Source organism: Cyprinodon tularosa, unplaced genomic scaffold, assembly GCF_016077235.1.
Source record: "Cyprinodon tularosa strain WSP-4 unplaced genomic scaffold, ASM1607723v1 ctg577, whole genome shotgun sequence".
NCBI classification, from domain to species: Eukaryota; Metazoa; Chordata; class Actinopteri; order Cyprinodontiformes; family Cyprinodontidae; genus Cyprinodon; species Cyprinodon tularosa.
Genome location: NW_024039315.1, coordinates 47,432 through 72,080, shown reverse-complemented (window position 1 = coordinate 72,080; position 24,649 = coordinate 47,432). Strand labels below are relative to the sequence as shown.

Sequence of the window (24,649 nt, the reverse complement as noted above, 5' to 3'; positions counted from 1 at the left end):
CATCTAAATAATTTAAACTGCAGGCACCAGGATACTGGCAATAAAAGCAAACATATTCCGTCGGCAGGTTTCAAGATTTTAAGTCAATTTAGGAGTGATCACAGCTCTGTCATCTGCGATGTGTCTGTCTCACGGCCAGCTCCCAGGTTTGATTAATGCTTTGTAATAAATACATGAATATAGCACAGTCATACTCAGTTTTGCCCCCGCTGTATTTTTAAATACGCAGTAGAGGTATTTAAAGGTAGCAGAGGACATGTACCTGTGTATAAAAAACGCGCCCTATAGTCCGGTGCGCCTTATGTGTGTGTTAAATACAGAAATGGCACACATAACTGGGACTGCGCCTTTTAGTACGGTGCGCCTTATGGTCGTGAAAATACGGTAGGTAAATATGAACAAGTGGCACAAGTGATCAGTTATGATAACAAAAGGATTCAATACTGTTTTACTGATTTATACCTGAATAAATTCTGGGTTATTATTCTGGGAGTCCTTTACTTAGACTTTAATTTTTATATCCATTTATTACCTAGAATGCAGCTCCTTCTCTCCTCCTGCAACCGTGATCCTTCTTATCCTCCTGTGCTTTGAGGGTCTCCTTTTCCTCATCTTCACATCTGTGATGTTCGGCACCCAAATGCACTCCATCTGTACTGACGAGACAGTAAGTTACCTGTTTAGAGCCCTTCGGACTTCCTTTCATTCCTCTATCATCCTTACCTCCGCCAAGGGGGTTATATTTTCACCACTGTTAGTTTGTCTGTCCCAGAGAAGGTGCGTATTGTGACTGGCAACAAATCATTACATTTTGGAGATGATCTGGATCACCATTGGGATCCAGGAATTTTTCATTCATTGTCGACCTAATTACATCTCCACTTTCACAAAACCTTACCCTAATGTTCAGCAGGCTTTAAACAAACTAAATCACATTTTTATGAGGTATACATTTTTGCAGATTTATGTTCAAAGAGAAGATGTTGCCATATTGAAGTAAAACTATAAATAAACTTGCCATATTTTACACAAAAGCTATACTGGTTATCCAACTTGCTGCAGTAGGATTTCGTCTGTCAATGGCAGCATTGATATGTAGTGTTTCTGCTTTTAAGGTGTTACTTCAACTTCTTAAAAGAATGAAAATATGCTTGTGCACCATCCACCTCCTTTTCATACCTCTTTCATAAGTCTGTACATCTGCACTGAAATCTGAATGGCAGATCATCTCTCAAGATAAATAAAAAAAATTTAAAGTATTTTTTATAAAATATTTTTGCAGTTTGGTACTTTGGCAAAAGGACAATTGTATTCTTTTTCTCTTTTGCAATAATATATGTGTAGGAGTCTGGGTTTTAAGCTTTATAGGTCTCTAAACAAAACATATAGCACATGTACAAATAGAAAGTTTACTAAACTATAGCATAGACAGATACTAAGCCCAATTTCTGTCTCTGTGCCCCTGAATTGAAAAAAAAACTTCCCAGATTTGACTGGGTCAGATTAATAAAAGTAAAACAACAACAACAAAAAATACAAACAACCGGTGAGGCTACAAAGCAAAGCCCAACTTCATGACCAGCTTACACAGGATGCTCTGACACCATAAGAGATGGGTTTTACCTGCCCACAAAGCTTAGTATAAACTATGTTTAAAGAAAAGGAGAATGCAGCAACAAAGATTGTTGTTTATATAAGTACTGCATGAGGCAGTGAGAGGTGACTCTTTTTCTTTTCATAAAGAGGGGCGAGTGACAAGCTGTGCTCATCTTCTGAGTCTGGGTCTGCCCCTCGTTATTTTGTTTTTGAGGCTCAAATAGAATCACTATTTTACGTTCTCATTCCTGGTACTTTCTGATGATAACAGGAGGAAGCGGTAGCCGGCGTAGGCAAAAGTGTAGCCTTGCTGCGTAGATGAGAGACAATCTCCCACGCGCCTGACTGAAGCTGAAAATTTGATTTTTCAATGCCACAACGCCATTGTTTGTCTGCCGATGGATCCATGTTAGGGCAGATTATTCTGTCCGGCTTAGAACAGAAAGCTTAGAATTCTCAGAATGTTTACTGATAACAGAAACGGAGTAAGCAGTGTCAGCATCTATGGCAGGAACTTCTGTGGGTGGAGGCAGCTGGTTAGTGACCACGTCTTTCTGGGAGCGTTAAAATCACAAACTGTCAGGACTTAGAATGGTGGACCCAGAATTCAGGCTGACAGACCGAAGTGATTTATAAAAGCATTGGACTGCTTGGGAATTCAGCAGCTAGGACTAAATGGCCGCAACCCTTATAGAGGGGAAAACACAGGTTAATGACCACGTAACTCTGATGGAGGAAGATAACGAAAGTGTGAGTCACTTACGTGGTTATAAAGTTCAGTCCGAGCCCAGAGGAAGGAGTGGAATCCAGCCAGATGATTTTACACAGCATGCAGCGAACGCCACCCAGAGAGTTCCAGGAGCAGAAGCCAAGAGGGCTGCAGAGCCAGTTGTCAACGAAGCAAGTAGATGAGGAAGAGCAAGAGTTTCCGGAAGGAGAAGCCAAATATGGTGTAAATAAGGTAGCATAAGTCCAGGCTGTAAGATCAGTAGGGCTGGGTATTGTTCAAAAATTTTCGGTTCCGGTACCAATACCGATACCTTAACTTCGATACCGGTTCCTGAACGATACTTTTTTCGATACCAGTTTCATAATATCAGTTCGAAGAAAAAGAAAATTACACAACATTAAAAAGCACAAATCTTGAGTTTTATTTTAAGCTCTGATTTTTCCATTTACATTTTTCCTCTTACATAAAAAAAAATTTCAGTGTCTAATATTCACTGTTACATTGTGAGGACCTTTTTACTTAGCAGTTTTCCTTTAGAAAAATTACCATGTCTGACAAACAATCCCGTTGAATGGGATCCTACTGACAGAAATATTGGAAGGCAGGATGAACTGACTGCACTGATTAAGTTTTCAGGTGGATTTTCCCACTTAAAAACATAATAAAACTACTTTATTCCCACTGATCACAGCAAATATAGCTGCAAGGCAAATAAAGGATAGAGTAGCTCCGCCCAACGCGCGTCAGAGCCACTTTTCAACCACGCAGCCAGAGCAGCAAAGCTGTTAGGCCGCGCGTCAGAACTAAACTGGTACAAGCAGCAAAAAGGAAGCAGCAAACGCGATTTTGCTGCTCTTGTTGCGTCCAGTTTGAAAGCAGCATGATTCACTCCGCTCTGGCTTTGCACTGCCCACGGGCTGCTGAGAGGAGGATGGTTGCGCCGGCTGCGGTCCGCTCCTCTTGCAGTCAAACACCGAGCAACTTTCTGCTCTTAAATTGTTTCCGTGCACGATGTATTGCATTGCGCACTATTGGCATCAGTCTTAATAAAGTGAAGCCGCACTTTTGACCTGGGGGGCATTTTAAAGGGGTTCCACGACGCTCGCAACCAGTTCACAACAGATACACTTGAACCCTGGCTGTAGGCGTGACCACCTGTGTATTTTTCCTGGATGACGCAATCACGTTAAGTGTTACAGCCAATCACCGAAACTTGGTACCGAAAGACGAGGCATGTTTCGATACTCTGTAGAACCGAAGCATTTCGGTCGGTACCATAGAAGAACCGAAGTTCGGTACCCAGCCCTAAAGATCAGAGATCCAGAGGTACCATAGGGAATCCAAGCCAGGGTCGGGAGACAGATCCAAGGTTTTAAGCAGGCTGAATTCATCAGGAGTCCAAAGACAGGTCAGGCAGATAGATCAGAACAGGGGCAGGCAGGCTCACAGTGGTCCCGGAGCAGAAACTAGTCACAATCAGGCATTCAGAGTAACAGAAGGGGTACGCTATTGAACTTTCACCTACGGCTCGAAATATCTGGCACTGATGGCTGGAACCAAAAAAGTTTAAGTAGTAGCTGGAACAGGTTGATATGATGAAAGGTAATGAAAACTGTGCAGAGTTTGGCAGGTGGATGGAATGAACCAATAATTCAGTCATCAGTGTCAAGATCAGGCAGGTAGTCAGATCTGGCAGAATTCAGAAGACAGGTATGGCAAATGGATCAGATGGGAACAGGCAGGCTCAAAGAGACACAACAGGTGTTGTAAGATTGCTGGAATACGTCTCACCAAAGTCTCCAAATAATCTGGCACTGATAACTGTTCTGAAGGCAGTTTATATCTCCTTTCACCTTATCCACTAATGCAGGTGGATAAGAGGAGCGGGTATTAAGAACTGGGCAGAGCTAAGCAGGCGTGTGAAATAAGTCATCAGACCAGGCATCAGTGCTGAGATCATGACATCTCTTTTCTGTTTCTTTGTCTTGAATCATATTTATGGTTATTATGAGAATTTTAATTGGATATACACTGAAATTGCATATCCTGTGTATGTCCATGTTCAGTTTTTTTTATATTTTGGCCCATGTATATCTAAAAATATATTTGATTTCAGTATCGGCGTTCAAAATCAGAAATTTGGAGGTTGGTTAGATGTCTGTTTGATTTGGTAGGAGAGATGGACCCTGAGATAGTTCCTTTAACTGAAGAATCAGTTCAGTTTATTGGCACTATCTAGACTTCCATCTGTCTGATCCTCTTTTTGCTCAAGCACTGCGATGTTCTTCATTCCCTGTATAGCTCCTAACTTTTTGTTATTTTACCTTGAATTCAGGTACCAGATTGGATTGGAAGGGAAAATGAGAATCAGTGCATCTCTTCTTTGAATTATACTGTTTTCTGTATATACAGAAAGCAGGTTACCATTCAATTACTGCTCAGCAAAAGTAACTCATTACTAGCCAAAGTAACTATGCAGTTTCTTGTTTTAAAATGTCAGAATTTTTTAAAACTTTATTTTCAGTACAATTTTAAATTTAACTAGAGGTTCACATATATCATCTAATGTGTTTGTTATTAATTTATAAATAAATTATTATGACTATTCTCATTGTGACTTTATTCTCGTAAACTTACAACTTTATTCTCGAAAATAAAGATGAAAACTCTCTAGCCTGGCCCTAAGACTCGGCCGTAGAGGTGTACCCCTTAAAGGGGAGTTTCGGTTTTTTTCACATTGGGCCCCCTTGATTTTATGTTATTACGTCATGTTCTACTCACCCATATGAGTTTTGTGTCATTTGGAGCTGTTCTGAAAAAAAAAAAAAAAAACGAAATTCCCCTTTAAAGGTGTAGGGAAGTCATCCACCACCTCAGACACAAAACTCTCCTCCTCTTGCATATTTCCGCAGTCAAAAGTGTTCCTTGACAGTGTCATTGCTAAGTGCTACTTGAACCCAATGGAATTTCCCATTGGAACCTACTGGCACTAAGGTGCTAACTGGTTAGCAAGATGCTTTCGACAAACCGACCACAACTAAACTTGCTTGCGAACCTCCCGCCACAACAATCCCGCTCCCTTGATAAACCACCAATGACATTCACTTTATTCACCCGTGTTAATTCCGGCAGCCTTTAGCTTCAGGTTGCTATGCTCTTTCTAGGGGCTTTTCGAGGTTACTTGTGCTATTTTTAACCATAGACAGTTCCCTCACCTGCCAGCACATAAAGTGCTTCCTATTGTAGCCTCTTTCCGTCTGAAAATAGCGGCTTAACGCTTGATTTTCATACATGGGTCGACCCGCTAACAATTGGCATTTGGCTTCCCTCCCGCTGCCAAATAAAGCCGACTCTAACCCCTTGATGGCAAGCTGCGTGTCTGGTGTGCGCATCAACCCTAACCCAGCGTGATGGTGTCACCAGACATGACAGGAATTGGAGAAGTAAATGGAAGAAAGTATTGAAGAACAATATGTAAGGAAGGCATAGTCAGTGTGCTATATTGCTTTGCTTTTTTATTAGTCAGAATTTCTCTTACCAGTGGCCTTGGTCACCTTGTTTAGCGAATGTAAGCAGAGTTGTTTTGGCTTGTTACATCAGATGTGACTGCCAAGGTGCCTTGCGTCCTTACGTTCTGCTCAATGGTATCACGTAATGTAGGGAGTCAACCATGGTCTGGTGTTCCCACAGTACACTGATCAGAGCTGTGGCAATTTAAACACGGGTATCTTGCCGAGTCGTTTGGCCCGGGTCAGTGAGCCATTCCCACCGCTAATAAAAGCTTATTGTTCCCAGGTTTAAACTGGTTTTTCGGCCAGTAGGAAAGGGTGTTGTGGTGTTTCGGGGACATATTCAAAATAGCAGGAGTGTAGCCACTTTGACCCATTGTTCTTCTTCTGTTGTTTTTAAAACCATATTCTTCTGTTGTTTTAATACCATCCTCTTCTTTTATTGTTTTAGTCTTCTCCGAATGTAAAAGAGAAGACTTTTTTAGAAGACTTTTAGAGAAGAACTGACTTGTTCTCCCATTTATTTAGACTGTTGGTCGTGGGTTGTTCAGTTTAGATTCTAATGTGTTACTTTCCTAAGTAACTAATATTTTTACCAAAATTTTGCTCTTAACGCAGTTTATTACTCTGTTACTGTGGAACGTAATGTATTACGGTTATATATTATTGACAACACTGGTTTTCACTTTCTCTTAAAATGTAAGAAGAACATTTTTTTTTTTTTTTTTTTTTTATTCCTTTATTTAACCAGGAAAAGTCCCATTGAGATTAACAATCTCTTTTTCAAGGGAGTCCTGGCCAAGAGATTACATTACAAATTACATTACAGTTTACAATTACATATATCTAAAATTAGAAATTCATAAAACTATTACAAACCATAAATCTCATTTCCAAACCTTTGAGCAATCGTTTAAAATGTCTGATTGGAATCAAATCCTTCAAATTCTAGTCTTTCTGAAGATTGTTCCATGCTGTGGGGGCAGAGTACTGAAAAGCTGTCTTTCCAGCTTCAGTGCGGACACTAGGTACAGACAGAAGCAAAGACTCTTGAGAACGTAGAGAATACAGTCCAGCCGCTCTTGGTTGAATGTATTAATAGAGGTATAAGAAGAGCAGACGCAGAATACCCTTATAAATGATATTTTACCAGTGAGTGAGTCTACGAGTCTCTAATGCTGGCTATCCCACACGTATGTAAAGTTCACAGTGGTGTGTGCGAGGCTTACAATTTGTTATAAATCGCAGGGAGGCATGGTAAACTGAGTCTAACATTTTTAGAACTTGATCTGGGTAGAGACACGTGCACTAGGGTTTTTTCCAAAACTGTAAAAAACCATGTCATCAGCATAAAAAATGGTAGTTAGTGTCTATAAGATCCTGGCCAACATTGCTCACATAGATAGTAAAAAGTAGAGGCCCCAAAATGGAGCCTTGGGGCACTCCTTTAGTTAGTGACAATGTATTAGAACAAATTTTATCTTCTTTGACACATTGGGATTGATCAGTCAGATAATTACTGAACCATCCAACATTTTGTTTAGAGATTCCAGTATTGGTCAATCTATCTTCGAGTAAATTGTGGTTGACAGTGTCAACATTTTGGATAAATCAATGAAGAGTGCAGCACAATGTTGTTTATTGTCAAGAGCTGCCAAGATATTGTTCATCACTTTCAAAGTCACGGTGATGGTACTATGACCTTTTCTAAAACCTGACTGAAATTTACACAACAGATTATTAGAGTACAGATATTCTTTCAACTGTTTATTGATTAAAGATTCTAAAAAAAAGTTAAATGAATAAGGGAACAATCCTTAAGGAAAATGCGCTATTTCAAAAAATGTAAACCTGACCAGACATTTTGAATTTTATTGTAGTTCATAACGCTGGTGAACTTTTTTTTTTTTTAGCACCATTACCAATATTTTACAACCCACTTTTTGTTCAGAATAATAGTTGAAAAAAATAATAGACATGATTAAAGAAATCAGTTACCATGTATAGCAGTCCCCCCGAACCTTTTTTGCAATGGGGACCAGTTTAGTGTCATATAATCTTTACAAGGGCCAGTCTATAGTTGTGGTACACTGATGTCGCTATGTTAACATGAAATGTTTTTTTTAAATAAATCACCACAAAAGAAGAGTACATGAAAACAGCCCACTAACTACTCAAAATAGCACTGAGAGAGCGGTAGCCCTGAGCTTGTTTTGCTGCAACAAGACGTTGGGGATTTACAGCTGGAGATATCATTTGACCTATGGTGTTGTAAGCGCCATATGTCAAGAGTGAGTCAAACACGGATATAACAGAGATAATCTGTCATTTTTTAAAATAGATTATTAATTGTTTTTGTACTGTCCAGTGCAAAATGACACATGGACCTGTACCAGGCCGGGGCCTGGGGGTTGAGAGGCAGTGAGGTACAGTATTTAAAGGGGAATTTCGTTTTTTTTACATTTGGCCCTTGATTTTACATTGTTACATCATGTTCTACTCACCTATATGAGTTTTGTGTCATTTTGAGTCGTTTTGAAGATATTTGGTTAGGTTATATCCAAGTAACGTCTTCTTATGGGCAATGACTTGAGGCATAAACTAAGCTGTTCATAATTTGTTCTTTATGGTACGCCAGCGTTCATAACATGTAGGCGAATCAAAGTCCCCAGACATCCACGGTTATATTTTTTATGTTTATATCTTTTAAAAACAAAGCTGCGCATGTATGATGTAATCCGTGCACCAGACAACAGTTTTTTGTTTAAAAAAAAAAAAAAACTTTATTTAACCAATGTACATTACACCAGGTGGCTACGCTCTACCTCTTATATATTTGGCTAGCTAATGTGAATCGTTTAATTCCATTTCGAGAGAGAGATCATCTGTGGTAGTAGCACTAGACATCTACCAGGCATGTGAGTAAAACTAGCAGCAGTTCAGCGGACAAGATGAATGAATTGTAGCCGGCGTGTGCAGATGACGTCATACACACACTGCTTTGTTTTTAAAATATATAAATATGAAAAATATAACTGCAGATGTCTGGGGGAGAGTGATTCGCCTACATGTTATGAATGCTGGTGTACCATAAAGCAGTGTTTTTCAAACCTGGTCCTCAAAGCACCCTGCCCTGCATGTTTTAGATGTTTCCCAGCTTTCACACACCTGTAATTAATTGATAGCAGATTATCAGGCATTGCTGAAATGCAATCATCTGAATCAGGTGTGCTGAACCTCAGAAACATCCAAAGCAGGGTGCCTTGAGGACCAGGATTGAAAAACACTGCCATAAAGAACAAATTATGAACAGTTCAGTTTGTGCCTTCAACTCATTTGCCCATAGGAAGATGTTACCTGGATATTACCTAACCGAATATCTTCAGAACAGCTCCAAATGACACAAAACTCATATGGGTGAGTAGTACATGATGTAATAATGTAAAATCAAGGGCCCAATGTAAAAAAAAAAACGAAATTCCCCTTTAATAAAAACTCTAAATCATAACCAACTGTAGACTAGTTCAAAAGAGCACAGGCTGGGTAATAAATTTGTATCAATATATATTGCAACAGACACCTGACCAATATCAATTTAAAATAACTTAGATTAAAAATGAATTATTACTTGTTCCACTGTAGTCTGATCCAGAACCTTATGGTATTCTGTAAATATAGGCAGAGTTTCCTCTGCCTATATTTACTCTAATTAAGCAGAGTTGGTAGCATGGCTGATCTCATTTTAAAGGGTTGGAGTTACAATTTAAATTTGGCCTTTTTCCCCAGGTCCTCATTTCAAATAGAACAACAATAAAAAAAATAAAAAAAACGCTAATCAAAATGTTTGGGTATTGACTTTTATGAAAGGTGTACATCATGATACTTTTGGAAGACGGATGGCCCAGCCATAATATACGTAGACACAATCTTTTTTTTTTTTTTTTACATAATTTTACACTACACTTTAGTGTAAACGGGATGACAGACTAATATTTACTTTTTTAATAAAAATGACTTCTAGAAAGAAATGTAGTTTTTAAACTTAATTGGTCAAAAAGATATGCAAACTCAAATATGATTGTCTCTCATTTTCAGGGCATAGAGCAGTTGAAAAAGGAAGAGCGAAGATGGGCAAAAAAAACTAAGAGGATGAACATGAGGGCAGTTTTTGGACATCAATTCTCTTTATTGTGGTTAAGCCCCTTCTCCACCCCAGACCATGGTAAGGCAGAGACCTACCAGTATGTGGTGTGAGCGAGCTTGGGACAGGAAATGAGATGGATGGAAAAAACTAGCTCTGTCCCACAAAGTTCAGCTAAGGAGCCCTGCTTGCTCCAACTCAATATTAGTTGCAGTTTTCTTTTAAAAGAAGCAACGGACACCTTTATTTGTGCCAACTAAGTGAGAAATTTATTTTTTTGTTTTGTTTAGTTGCAGAAAAAAAAAAAGTTATCAGTCTGTTTGCAAACACTGTGATTTTTTTTACTGATCTTTTCTCTTTTCAAAAAGTTAATTATTTAAAGGGTTGGTTCAGCAAAATTACAAAGTGGGAGGAAATAGACAACTGCCTTTTTATCACCTAATCATGCAGATATAGCCTTTCTTATCATTCAGCTGGTAAAAAGTTGGAACATACGGTAGCATGGAAGCATTGAGTTTAAATCTGCATGTATCATGTACATGAAAAGGAATGTACTTACCCGATCTATAATAAAAAAAATAGATATAACATCCTATATTGTGTATACATAATGCCTTTAAAAAGATTCTTTATTCCTTCAACTTTTTAACAGTTCATATGGTGCGTCTTCAGTTTAGCTTTTGGGATATTTATGAGAATTTAGCACAAAGTAGTACATAGTTGTGAGGAAAAATAATAGTAGCCATGCATTGGTCATTAATCCTTCATTAATGACCAACCCTTTATTGCATTAATGAAAATGGTTGGAGACATACCCCGAAAAAGACTTGTAGCTGTAACTGAAGTAAAAGAGGGTTTTGAAACTGAGAGTCAGAAATGGTTAATTAAAATTAGCCCTGGGCAATAAATTGCATTTGCAATGCAATCGCAATTTAGAAAAATAACATTTTGAAATTACAGAAGCTTTCAACTTAAATCACATTACATTTATCTAGACTAAGACACTAAATGTCTTAATCCAGCCTTTTATGTAGCAATAATTAAGGTAAGATTGGTGCCCAGCAGAACAAAAGAGAGAGTTGCTGCTAGCATACAGATCCATGTAGGATAGTAGAAGCAAGAGCTTTTTCATTGAAAGGTTACAGTAAAGTGGTGCATCAATGGATTCTGGAAAAGCAAGCTTTTCATCGTCATAAATAAACTGAAAACCTTGATGGAAACATTTAAGCTTACGCTTATTGCCAAGGGCAACAGCAATAAAATCGGAGTCCCAATATTGGTTGAAAATAATTGCAATTAAAATTTTTGGCAAGTTTTGGTAATGAAAATACATGACACAGTTTTCTAATGTAATCAGCTTTTAAAACCATGTATCATTTTTCATCCTCATTTCACTACTATTTATCAAGTCTACACTACTTTGTGCTGGTCTTTCTCCTGAAATCCTAATTAAGTCTTAACTAAAGTTGACTTAATTGTGATCAAATCTATGCAGGTCTTCTGTAAGGAATTGTAGGGCTCTTTATTTTGGGTGTTCAAGCCAACATTGCAAATAGTGATGATCTATAGTAAGTTTTATGTTTAGCAACAAACTAAAGATAAGCTTAAAATTCAACAGAGGAGGTGGAATTATACAGTGCCTATTTTCTGTAATTTAGCTGAACTGACCTTTTAACTTTTTTTGCACATTGATAAAATGAAGTTTTTCCAATTTAAATGATTTCTTTGAAAAGTAGATCAATGTTCTGCCAAAACCTGCTGTAAGGTACTATAAGGGACGATTCTAAAAATGCTTTTTTCCTTTTTGCCTCAAGTTCCACTGCATAGATCCTACTTTGTCTTGGTTTTGTTGACCTTTTTGATTAAATTAAAAGAAAGATGTATTATGGCGACTATTATTAATAATCAAAGGTAAAGGACGGAGTATTTAGATGGCACAACTTGTTGAAATTCATTATTTTCTTCCTTTTTTTATAAAGTCACTAATCCAGAAGGCTTTGGTGTTGTAATTTTTGCCATTTGAGAACTTTGTATTAGAACTGGAAAAAAAGGTAAATTCCATAAAACTTATCAAGATTCAAGACAAGTGAATTCAATACATTCTATTTATTGTCTATGCCTAAATGTCTTTCCTTTATTACTTAAAGATTTGCTGGTGAAGATTCTCAATCACCCTGAACATGGTAACTCCAAAAGGAACAAAACAACTGGGGAACTTTTTTGATTGAAAGGGATTCTGGATTTTATAAAATTGTGATAAAAACCCATGTCTATGTTTTATTTTTATTGGCTTTACGAATATTGGAAACTTACACTAATCTAGATAAATGTTTCTTACTACATGTGTAGTTGGGCTTAGGCCTGTTCCAGTGACAGTTTTACAGCTACCAAAGTCTTCCTTTATGCAGGTCTATTGTGTTTAGTCTCTGTAACTGAGATGGCAGAGAAAGTGCAGTTTTCTTTGGTTCTCTGAAGCATACAGTAACTCACAAGTGACCTTCTCCCTTATCTGGATAATTAAGGCACATCAGCTAGTGTTGTGAAATGGCGCTATATAAACAAACTAAACTAAATTGAAACAATGATACATTTCTGGAAAGCTTACATTTGGCTGTTTTCTGATCATCTGATCATCACCTAAGTAAAAGTGTGAGAAGTGCATCTCTGCACTTTCATTAATATAAGGCAGTTGTTTTGCTCTGACTGCTGGTGGCTGATTGAGCACAATCACAAAACTCATGAACCTGCTGTTACCATTACTGGTGAAAAAGTGCCAGTTTTTGTACAGTGATTGTGCTTTGTATGGAATTGTATGTAAGAATTGTAATTCATGTATGGAGTTTGCAGCTTAAGTTTTTTTTTTTTTTTTTTTTACCGATATGTCTGAGCTTTACAGAGGCGTTTTCTAATAATGCTACCTTTTTCAATGTTGGTGACAGTCACTTATATGATAATACAAAGCTCAACACTTGGTAAGTGCATACTCACAAAGTTATAGTTAATGGAGTAGTTCTTACACAGTGGATGTTTTTTGTTTTTCATGTTACTAGCTCACAAGGAAGGATTGTGATCCCTGAATTGAAAGTGACAACTGAAAACTGCTCACGTGTAACTAGTACCTTAATGGCAAAGTCCGACAGAGAAAACCGATGTCAGCATCCAGATTTGACCATGACAGTCCTCAGAGAAGAAAGCTTGGCTGTCTGAAAGCAGCTTCCATATGAGTTTAGATACCTGACATACGTAGATAAATAGTTGTTGATTGAAAATAGTCAGCCCACATTAGTGATGCATGATTGTAATTTATGTTCTCAACTATAAATGAAAAGTTTAAAACAGTAACAGTGATTGATTTACAGAGTTTTGCAGAGGTCTAAGGCTACGTTCACATAGCAGCCTGAGGTGAACCAAATAAAAATTTCAAGACAGTTTGAACAACACAGATCCAATTTTTCAAATGCAACCCTTGGCTTGGCTATCTGCTCCTGAATCCGATATGAATGGGTTCTTTTCAAATGCGACCTGTGTCTAAGTGACCAAGTCGCATTCATCCCACCTGAACTTCATTAATACAAAGGCCCCTATTCTGAGGCTTGCTACGCAGAAGCGGGAAGAAAAGCAAACAACCATGGCAACGATAGTGTGGAGAGCAGTCTTTATTTTCAACCGTCTTGAAAAGACTGTGTTGTTAGTGCACTGGCTGAGGTTGGGAAAGAATTTAAAGATTGCAAGATGTGCTCTGGCACTACTATCCATGTTTACTTCTGTAAACACAGAACATGCACGATTTTGATGTCGTGTCCTCTACTGTGCATGCGGGACGCTTAAAGGGGAACACTGTTTTTTTACATTGGCCCCTTGATTTAACGTTATTATCATGTTCTACTCACCCATATTAATTTTTCATCATTTGGAGCTGTTCTGAAGATATTCGGTTTTGTAATCCAAGTAATGTCTTCCTATGGGAAACGAGTTGAAGGCACAATCTAAACTGTTCATAATTTATTCGTTATGGTATGCCAGCATTCATAACATGTAGGCGAATCACTGTCCTCCAGACATCGGTGGTTTTATATATATATCTTTAAGAAATTCATCCTGTCTGCTGAACTGCTGCTAGTTTTACTTACATGCCTGGAAGATGTCTAGTGCTACTACCACAGATGATCTCGTTCTTGAAATGGAATTGAACGATTCAGATTAGCTCGCCGAATGAATATAAGGGGTAGAGCGTAGCCGCCTGTGGCCCTGGCTGCCTGTCACAACTCCAGTCAGGCGCGTTGATGACGTCATACACGCTCTGCTTTGTTTTAAAGAAATATAAATATAAAAAATATAACTGTGGATGCCGGAGGGACAGTGATTCGCCTATGAATGTTGACCAAAAAGAACCATAAAGACTAAATTATGAACAGTTTAGTTTGTGCCTTCAACTCGTTGCCCATAGGAAGACGTTACTTGCATTACAATACTGAATATCTTTGGAACAACCTCTAATGATAAAAAACTAATGTGGGTGAGAACTTCATGTAATAACGTAAAATCAAGGGGCTTATATAAAAAAAAAAAAAAACAGTGTTCCCCTTTAACTTGTGAGAATGCTTTTCACACTGGAGATCAAATACATTTCACAAAAACGTCAGAAATGAGCATTAATGTGTGAACGTTGCCTAAGTTTCAGGCTGACCAGGAACCTACCAAGAAAACTAGGGCCAATGGATTTGCTGTCTAGAATCTAAAAGCATAAGTACAAAAATGTAATTTTGAATTTGAAAATATATATCCCTGATTTGAAGCAGAATTAAGGAAGCAGATATGATTCGACAGACAATTTCAATTGACCCACTATGTTTTTCTCTATGAAGAGAAGAGTGGAAAAAACCCACTCAAACCCACAACCCAATAAGCATGTTTAAACCCATACTTAAAATAGCTTTTATTTGTTTTAGATTTTGGCCAAATATATGTGTTTTGGGTAAATTACAATACATGTTATAGACAACATTTTGGCTTCACTGATTTCCTTTTTCCTATAAAGCCTATTTGTAAACATAATCACATACCCATTCTGACTTTTTTTCACTCTGACGCTTTAGGTCAAGCAGTCCAGTGTTTGATCATTCTTGCTTTTGATTTCTGATATCTGTGCTTTATTGAAGGGCCACAAGAAAAGGCTCACCTGTGTTTTATTGTGTATTCTTACTCCTTTGATGGAGCAGTGTGGGAAAGTTCACCAGAGAAAAACCCAGTGGACTGCCTATGTGCTTTTTATCCTCAGCCAAAGGTTCATTGTTTTCCAATAAATGCTGGATTTTATGACACCAATTATTCTGTTTCTTTGAAAGCAAGTTTGAGGCTTTTATTTACTATTGATGTAACTGAGTTATGCCAGCAGTAAAATATGTTTTTGAATATGTGGGCTAGGAGGGGATATCCTCTCACCTGTTTCTGCAGCAACCTATTTTGAGTTAATCAATTCCCTTGCTATGTGGACACATTGTAGAAGTGTGTCAAAACCAATAAAGCCCAAATGATTCTCAGATGATTTGGTCAGCTGTGATATGAAAGTCCTTTGAATGAATTCTGGCTTGGCTTTAAAAGCTTCAGCTGGAAGTTGGAAGACTTTAAATCCAGTGTGGAATTAAGTTCAGAGAGAGTAAAGCGGGCAAAGTTACATTGCTGCCATGATAATCTGCAAATATCTCAGCTTCTTTAAATCATTTCAAAAAATGCACACTTTCACCATTCATATTCAAAAATTACAAACTCTGTTCTTGTTCATTATTAGATATTTACTATCTGTTTACATAATGTGGTTTGTATTTTCTGATGTGTGAATGCATGGTGGTCAGTTTAATCGTCTATGTTAAAACACAGCTGGTGTAATGATCCTGATGGCAAGTTTGATGTATGTTATTTTCTTTTTTAAAATTTTCAACTATTTTATAAATACTGCAGATATGTTTGAGCACATGAAGCAGAGAATAAATCCCCCTCTGTTGCAGAGCAAAACTGTGTTTGCTTGCTTTTTTGGGAGGGTGGATGTGGACTGGTATTGATGCTTTTCTCTCCTCACATGATCTTTACACATGGCCTTTGTTTTCCTTCCATCCCTGTTTTCCTTTATTTAATCTGCCTCTTTCCTATGCAGTGTCCTCTCCACTGTCATGCGTTCTGCTTTGGTTGATAACTCACTTTGCCCAGAGCTTTCTGTGGCAGACAGACATAATAATCTGACACAGGTAAGCTGCAGAAGAGCTTGCATCACTGTAGTCCCATCAAGCTAAAAATGTCATAAAGCATGCAAGTCATGGTAGACCCTAGGGGTGTCCCGATGCAACTTTTTTCATTCCCATACAACAGCGATATTGCTGCATTAAGTATTGACTTATTCCTATACTGACCCAATATGTGATGAGCATTAGTCATAAACACTTTTATTACTTTTTTTTTTATAACAGCCATCAGCAATAATTTCATTTCAATAATTGACACAGACTTTAACCCCTTGATGCCCAAATTTATACACATGTATATATCTCTAAAAAGTTTTTTTTTTTGCCTTTAAGTAGTTGCCAAATTTAAAATTAAACTGAAATTTAGAAATCTTTTTAATAATTTTAATAAAAATTTTGTGTATTACAAATTTGTGACAACATCTATAACAGTCAATGATAACATACATGGTTGGGGTCAAGTTGTATCAGAAGTACAAGCTTGCCAGCGGTTCCTAGGTCCACACAAGATACACTGCTATCTTGGTGATGTGCATTACAAAGGGTTTGTTGTATATTTGCAACAATGGGTCTCAATGGGGTTCAACAGAAGCACAAAGTAAAGGAGTGTTTCAACAGAAGCTTGCTTGTATCAAAAATTGTAGATGAAGGCGGATATATTCAGATATTCATTTTTTGGATGATAGTGGACTGATTTCTAATACCAGTATTGGATCGGGACATCCCTAACATTGCTTTAATTTATTTGTTTTTTTTTTAGTTCAACCAAATAACGGCAATGAAGGAGAGTCTAGTACAGCAAATATTGCATGGCTCATGTTTTTTTTTCTTGTTTGTTAAACCTATTTTTTCTTATTTTTGTTAAAACGCTTCATGTCTCATTACCGGTGCAAAATGTATTATGTCCATTGTTAATACATTAGCAGTACTGCTGTCCTAATTCGCCATAAAGTTAGTCTCCCATTTATAAAAACACGTGTTTCAGACACAAGCTAAACCGTCTTAAAGAATATGGAATTTTATTTTTACATTTTTCTAAAAAAGTCATCAGGAAAAAGTTACATTTCCCAGACTTTATTTCTCATTGAGATAAATAAAAAATGTGTATCTATTAAAAAAACAAAACAGAGTTTTGCATTTATATTTGTAAGGTCCTTTATCATAGAATTTAACTGTTTGTCAAACTGATCTTTTTGGTTCTGACAGAAAACGGATTGTTTTAAACTCATTCAAAAATCTGTGGAGGGCCATTTCGCTGCTTTTTGCCCGTTTTTGCCACTCTATTGATTCTCTTTACTCATCTTTAGACTACACTGAAAAATGTACGAATAAGAATTCTTACAAATGCAAAGTGCATTTACCCTTCATTTGCTAAAAACAAAGATCTGCCAGTGGAACAAGTATTATTGCCCTTAAAATAAGTTAGACATTTTGCAATTGGGATAAACTTACTGTGACTTACTGCATATTCTCTCTTTAATCCTCTAACATGGGATCTGCCTCAGAGCTTGTCTGACTGCCTGTGTTTCCTAGTGTCTAGCTAGTTGACAGTTACTTTTCTTATATCTGCTTCGTCTCCTTGAACCCCAGTCGGCCTCAGCAGATGATCGCTCACACTGAGCCTGGTTTTGCTGGAGGTTTCTTCCTGTTAAAAGGGAGTTTTCCTCTCCACTGTCACTACATGCATGTGAGGGATTGTCTTCAGGTCAATGCAGTCAGCTGATTTTCCTTAGATAGAAAACTTTGAACCAATCTAATTGAAAGATCTGGTGGAATTGTTTCTGTAAAGTGCCTTGAAATGACATGTGAATTTGTTACTATATAAACTGTATTGATTTGAATAGATAAGTTTTTTTCCTTCTTTTTTTAAGGTAATTCACCTTATTCCATTGTCAAATTTTCTTACTTGTCTGACAAAACAGGGAAAATTACACTTATCCATCCATCTTTTCTCCTGAGTGGGAAGCCATGGGTAGAGACACTGGCCTTACACTTCAATGGTAGGTGTTTAACTACTAGAGCTGAAATTTATTAATTGGATTAATTGTGATTATTTAATTCTAGTGAAATAATTTAGTAATTGATTAATTTTTAATTCGAGTATAGAGACTCTAAAACAGGCCTTTAGTTGACAAGGCAACACACTTAGAGCAGTAATTATAGAAAAATTGTAAAAAAAAAAAAAAAAAGGTAAAAATATTTTAAAAAACCTTTTTGTCTGTCAATATGCTCTTTTCAGAACTCCACAAGTGGAAAGGATTTAGTTTCACCTGGTTTAAATCTGTAAAATAATCTTCCTTAAGTAACCTTTTGCTCTCCGGTTATTAATTAAAGCCTGACTTTATCTGAACACTAAATGCTAATTAGCAGAAGAAATGGGAGACCTTTTGATGGTTGTGAATACTGTTACTGAGCAGTCTTGTCACTCTTTCGACTTGTATTTCTGCTATCCATGTCTTAGACTTGTCTCTATGGTAGCATGTCATGGGTGCAATATCAAGGAGACATGCAAAACATGCAGGTAGGGGAGATTGAAGAACAGAGTTGGCAACCATGGTCCTACAGCATGTTCAGCATTAAGGAGAATTATGGAGAAAAACCCTCACAGGCCCTTAAACCAGTAGTAGGACTAGTATTTACTCCTTTGTTCATTGAGAAACAGGAGAAATGCTGCCAGAACAGATCCAAACAAAAGGTCTTCAGATACAAGAACAAAAGTGCAATAGTTGTTTGTGCAAAATCTTTTTTGATTGGTCTCAGCAGAGGCTGCTCTTAATGACCCAATGCAATCAGCTGGTTTTAGAAAACTTAACCAATCGCTCTAAATTATGTACTTTCAGATGATAAGTGTTGTTAATTGGTGCTTTATGAATAAACTAAACAGAGTGTCACTCTACTTTTTTCCTACTTGCTTTGATTCAGTTTTATTTTCCTATATTTTAATCATGTAAAGCACTTTGCATTGTCTATGTACTGAATTGTGCTATATAAATAAATTTGCCTTGCCTTGCCTGGCAATGTCTTGGATGAGTGAGAAAAATCACCAAAAAATTGACTTTTTATCACCAACTGCCCAGCACAGTGAAGCTCAACTGGCATTCATCAAATAAAATGTCTTTACTCTCCTTCTCGCACATTAAATAGACCAGATTCACCCTGAGCTTATGTGGCGGATGTCAAAGGATCTGGAGAATTCAATTCTGTTTTTTTATAGAGCCCCAACATAATGTAACACGTCATCTCAAGGCACTTTTTAACCTCATCATTTGGTCAACATTTTTGAGCATGACCAGTTTGGTGTTAGGCTAGTGTTGATTGGGAAGGCACATCTATAGAGCGACACAAAGCCTTCTACAGGATAAACAATGTCATCCTTAGTGAAATCCTTTTAGGTATGAAAATCCTTAGACCCACTGTTTCTCCCAACACTGGCTGAGTGGGTTCTGGGTCCACAGGCATGATTATGTCCAACACAATGTGGCAGGAGTATTCAGGCAGTTCCTTGAGGGTGATGGAATTGATATGTAAAGTTTTGATCGAAAGTCTAAAGCCTAGAGCAGCAAATCTGTTGCTGGGCCAAAACCCATGCTGCTTCTCATAAATAACGATAAAAAATGAAGTTACAAAACAGTCTCTGCAAGGATTTGAATTAAATCACTTTCAAAGTCTGTGGGGTTGAAGTCAATGTCAGAGGGCCATGAAATGTGGGGATGTTAAAACCAAAACAGATTACTTTTCCTAAATAAAATCATGCAAGTATATAAAAACAAAAAGACTACTAAAAGATACTCAGGGGTGCTGCACTAGTGCAGGAGTTAACCATACTCTACTCCTTAATTTGGCTTTTATGGGTTCAAGTCCTAGGTTATTGGCCTTTTCACACATCTTCCCATCTCTCTGAATTCAATCTTCCGTTTGTCTACTTTCCAAAGGAAAAGACATTAGTGCCTAGGGAATAAAGAAAAAGAAAACTATGATCACATGTTCATTTTTTTCATGATTCTTCCTTAATTTTAAGTGACAGTTTTTTGTCATAGTCTAGTCATTGAAAATTGCAACTTAATTGCATATTTTTCCATATTTAATTATGGTTCTGTATCAAGTTTTTCTCTTTGTTGTGATATATTTTTTTTCAAGGGGAATTTCGTTTTTTTTTTAGATTGGGCCCTTGATTTTACGTTATTACATCATGTTCTACTCACCCAAATTAGTTTTCTGTCATTTGGAGCTGTTTTGAAGATATTCCGTTAGGTTATATCGAAGTAACGTCTTCGTATGGGCAAACGACTTGAAGGCACAAACTAAACTGTTGTCTGGGGTACAGTGATTCGCCTACATGTTATGAATGCTGGCGTACCATAAATGATAAATTATGAACAGTTTAGTTTGTGCCTTCAAGTCGTTTACGTTAACAGAATATCTTCAGAACGGCTCCAAATGACACAAAACTCATAGTAATAACGTAAAATCAAGAGCCCAATGTAAAAAAAAAAAAAAAAAAAAAAAAAAACTGCGTTCCCCTTTAATCTATCTATGGTAACAGGAAAAATGTCCAAAGTTAATTTTATAATTTCAGTAACTCCATAAGAGATATATACCATGCATGTGGTTCAGTAATTTTATCTCAAGTTCATTTTGTTTGTAATAAGCGTCATCATGACAAACTAGAGGTTGAAGTAAAGCTCACTACATGAAGATAAATTGTTATCTTTACCAATGCTGAAAGCCAGTTCAAAGAGAAGCCATTATTTACTTACTACTATTTATGAATGAGCATTAACAAAGAACACTGATGTAACATAATGGCCAATGATTTTTACTACCTAATCATCTGCTTTTTCATGGAAATGAGCTTGCTCTGTAATTATTCATAACTTTAATTCATTTACGTATTATAACCATAAATCTCTTATCCCTCTAATTTGCTTTGCATTTTTGAGGCATTTGAAAGAAAGATTTGGAAACATTATTTCCATATTTAATCTAGACTTGAAAAATGTAAAAAGCATATTCCATACATTTCCAATATATCGGAACATCCTGTGACATTGACTGTTTTCATGAAAATAATTTGTTTAATCAACGACTTAGAACTTATAGCGAAAAACAACGTAATTGTTCCTGATTTGTAATGATATGAATTATTAGTATGTATTATGTTAAAAAAAGTTTAAAAACTTGAAAAGAATAAAAAACGTACTTGTATTTAACTTAATTTAACCCTACCCTGACTTTTAAGAATTCTCTGTGTAATTACACTACAAATTTGTCTCGTCAAACTTTCTGGCCATTATAAACAGCAGAAATCTGCAGAAACCAGTTCCAATAAGCAAAATGATTGCCTTTTTAGTCTTAAGAAAGCTTTGGACTTCAAAAAGCAGGTTTGTTAGCACCATCATCAGTTTTGTACCATTAAGATGTGATCAATAGTGCTTTTACATGTTCTCTGTTGTGTCCACCTCAGGGAATCGAACGTCTGAAGGGAGAGACAGGAAAGTGGGGCAAAGTGCCATGTTGGGAGGCCATGCAGACTGCATTTGGAGGACGTCTCTCTCTGTCCTGGTTTAGTCCTTTCACAGGACTGAGCTGTAAAAAAGGGCCTATTGAACATATCGCCATCCCACAGGGGGAAATCATTCAACAGGAAGTTATAGAGATACCACTAACATCTTCCATGTAATGTATATGGCTTTTTGTGTTACAGGTCTTACCTAAATATGCAAAAAGACTTTTTACCCTTTGTGCATAAGGAAGTATTTTGGGTATTTTTAAATATGATACAATCTGATTTTATATATATATATATATATATATATATATATATATATATATATATATATATATATATATTATATATATCTTCTGTAAAGCTCTCAAGGATTTCTGGCCACTTCTGAAGAAAAAATATTTTTGTACCTACAGATACATCAACCACGAAAGGTCATTGACGTTTAAAGTATTTATTGAAAAAAGCAGGGTTTAAACAGCGTTTTCTCCGGGGTGTGCAGCTCTCGATAACCGGCCATAACATTCTAGAGGCAGAGGGACAGGTTAGAGGCTGCAGTGGCAGGTAAGAACTGAGGAGTTGACAAAGGACTAAGCTGGTAACAAGAGGGGCTATGGCGCTTTGGAGGGACAGAGACGTCCAGTTGTTTGTGGGGCAGACCGTTGAGCGGTCGACAAACTGTGCTGGCTTTCCAGGGGCTGTAGTGCAGAGACAGTCCAGGTTCTGTAACTGGGTCCAATAAAGCAGCAGAGGTAAAGGAGGGTGTAATCCAGGGGATATTTCCAGTTCCAGGTCCAATCTCCTGATAAACACAGAGAGTACAGTAAAAGGGACAGGCAGGCTGAGGCACTCACAGGCAGAAAATGGTTCAGAAGCACAGGTGGTCAATCCAGGATCCAGTATCAGGAATCAGACAGGCAGAGGGATGAGGAAGGCTCAGAATCAGGAGACAAAGAAAGGTTGGTAGGCAGGCAGGTTCAGGCAGATTCTCAGTGTTAAAGGCTGTAATGTTTTTGCCGGGCTCGCTCAAAACAATCTGGCACTGGAGACTGACCAGGACGGAGCGTATATGCTGGTGGCGACAGGTGAAACCAGTAGAGATAATTGCAGAGAGGGTGGAGACTGAACCAGAGAGTTAATTGGAGGCAGAATTTTTTTTTTCTCAATCAGTTCTATTATATGTTAACAGCTGTAGGCAAGAAGGATTAAATGTTGCGATCTCTCTGCACCACGTATGGAGAAGCCTTTGATGGAAGAGACATAAAACAGTCTTCTGTAGAGAATGCACAGTGTTGTTCACAATGTTCTGCATTGTATGAATTCTTTTGTAAGAAATAATCTGCAGAGGTTCAAGAGAAGTTATTAGAATAAAGTCGGCCTTCTTGTAGCTTGTTAAGTTTCTATACGTTCAATCAATGTGCTTTATGCAACCTGGATCATCCCCAGAAAGGTGTTTGATTTGGAAAACTGCAAAGAAGAACTTAAATCATTTAAAGTGATCCAAATATTAGCAGAGTTAAAGTGGAAGCTTCTTTGGGGGAGGGGAACTTTGATAAAGTAATCTTGCAGGTTATTAATAAGTGGTAAGAGAGGATAGGGTTGTGAGGAAATACTGTGACAAACCTGTCAGTATTTAATACCAAATCAGAAAGGAACTCCAAAAAATCATCTAAACATTCAGAGTAAGGACCTGGTGGACTACACAAAGTTACAAAAAGAAGAGGTTTTCTTACTTTGCAGTTTGGATGAGGGAAACTCAGGGTTAAATGTTCAAGGGTTGTAATTATTAACTGCCTTTGGATCAATCAGTAAGTCAGACTGAAAGATTGCTGCTAGTCCTCGTCCTCGCTCAGAACTTCTGGGCATTTGAAAATTTAAATAACTAGAAGGATTTCCTTCATTTATGCTCGCATTATCCTTTTGCTGCAGCCAAGTTTCTGTAAGGCAACATAAATTGTGATTATGCCGATTTAAGTCATTAACTAGTAGACTTTTTGAGGAAAGAGATCTTATGTTAAACAGACCACATTTAATCATTGTAACTTTTTCCCAATTTGAGTTATTTAAATTTTAATTAGATTATCATGATTTACTCCTTTGGGAATCTTTGCTAACTTGTTAGAAGGCTCTGTCTGAATGGAGTAATCAGTGGGTAACAGTAGAGAAGCTGCAGAGATGTGTGTTAAACTACGACTCTGCTTCCTGGTCTGCACCCTGGGTGGTCAGGGTTTTGGAGGACTAATAAATGTGGCCAGATTCCTAGAAAGAAGAGCTGCACCATCCGAAGTGGGATGGATGCCGTCTCTCCGAATCAGACCAGGCTTTCCCCAAAAGGATTGCCAATTATTAATGTAGCCCACGTTGTTTTCAGGACACCACCTAGACAACCACTGAGTCACTGAGTGGGGAAAATCGGTTGAAAACGTGAACGGATTCGTAGTGACCAGTGGGCATGACTATGCTTTCGGCGTACCGTTACCAAATCGCCTGGCTGCTAAGGCACTTTTAGAGGACAACTACGTGGGGTGCCTACTTTAACTTCTGGATTTTCAACAGCCTGAAGCCTGGATTCTAACTGACACCCTCGCCTCCAAAGCTGAAAAAAAAATACTACAGTTATTACACATACCATTATCAGTAAAGGAGGCAGAGGAATAACTAAACATCTGACACAGAGAGCAGGAGAGAGGAGAGGAACAAGTAAGATTTAGAAAAGAGTCACGGAAAAAAGAACTTACTTCAGACCGAGATAGTCTGAACAGCAACAACACTGCTCAGTAGTCCAAACAGGAAGTGAACACGATACTTCTCACCAGCAGTAGCACCCTCTAGTGGCAGGAGGACAAAACCAAAACATGAGTTGTTTGTAACTATTCTCAGAGAGGAAGGGTTGCGCAGAGCAGAGAGTCGACTGACATCTAGCACCAATTC

At 37.5% G+C, this 24,649-nt stretch overlaps 1 protein-coding gene across 8 annotated transcripts in view; it reads left to right on the top strand.

Annotated features, from left to right (window-relative positions):
• LOC119797255 (palmitoyltransferase ZDHHC3-A-like) overlaps positions 1-22,019 on the top strand; it is a 49,771-nt gene extending 27,752 nt beyond the window's left edge. For 6 of the 8 annotated variants that reach the window (XM_038306253.1, XM_038306248.1, XM_038306254.1 and 3 more), the window contains 2 exons: positions 537-667; positions 21,677-22,019. In XM_038306253.1, the coding sequence (XP_038162181.1) occupies positions 537-667; positions 21,677-21,892 (347 nt within the window). In that variant the 3' untranslated portion in view covers positions 21,893-22,019. Of the gene's footprint in view, positions 1-536; positions 668-9,930; positions 13,405-16,127; positions 16,219-21,676 lie in introns of those variants that run through there. The other 2 variants (XR_005282570.1, XM_038306251.1) reach the window with 2 other exon arrangements.
• Positions 22,020-24,649: the final 2,630 nt, after the last annotated feature.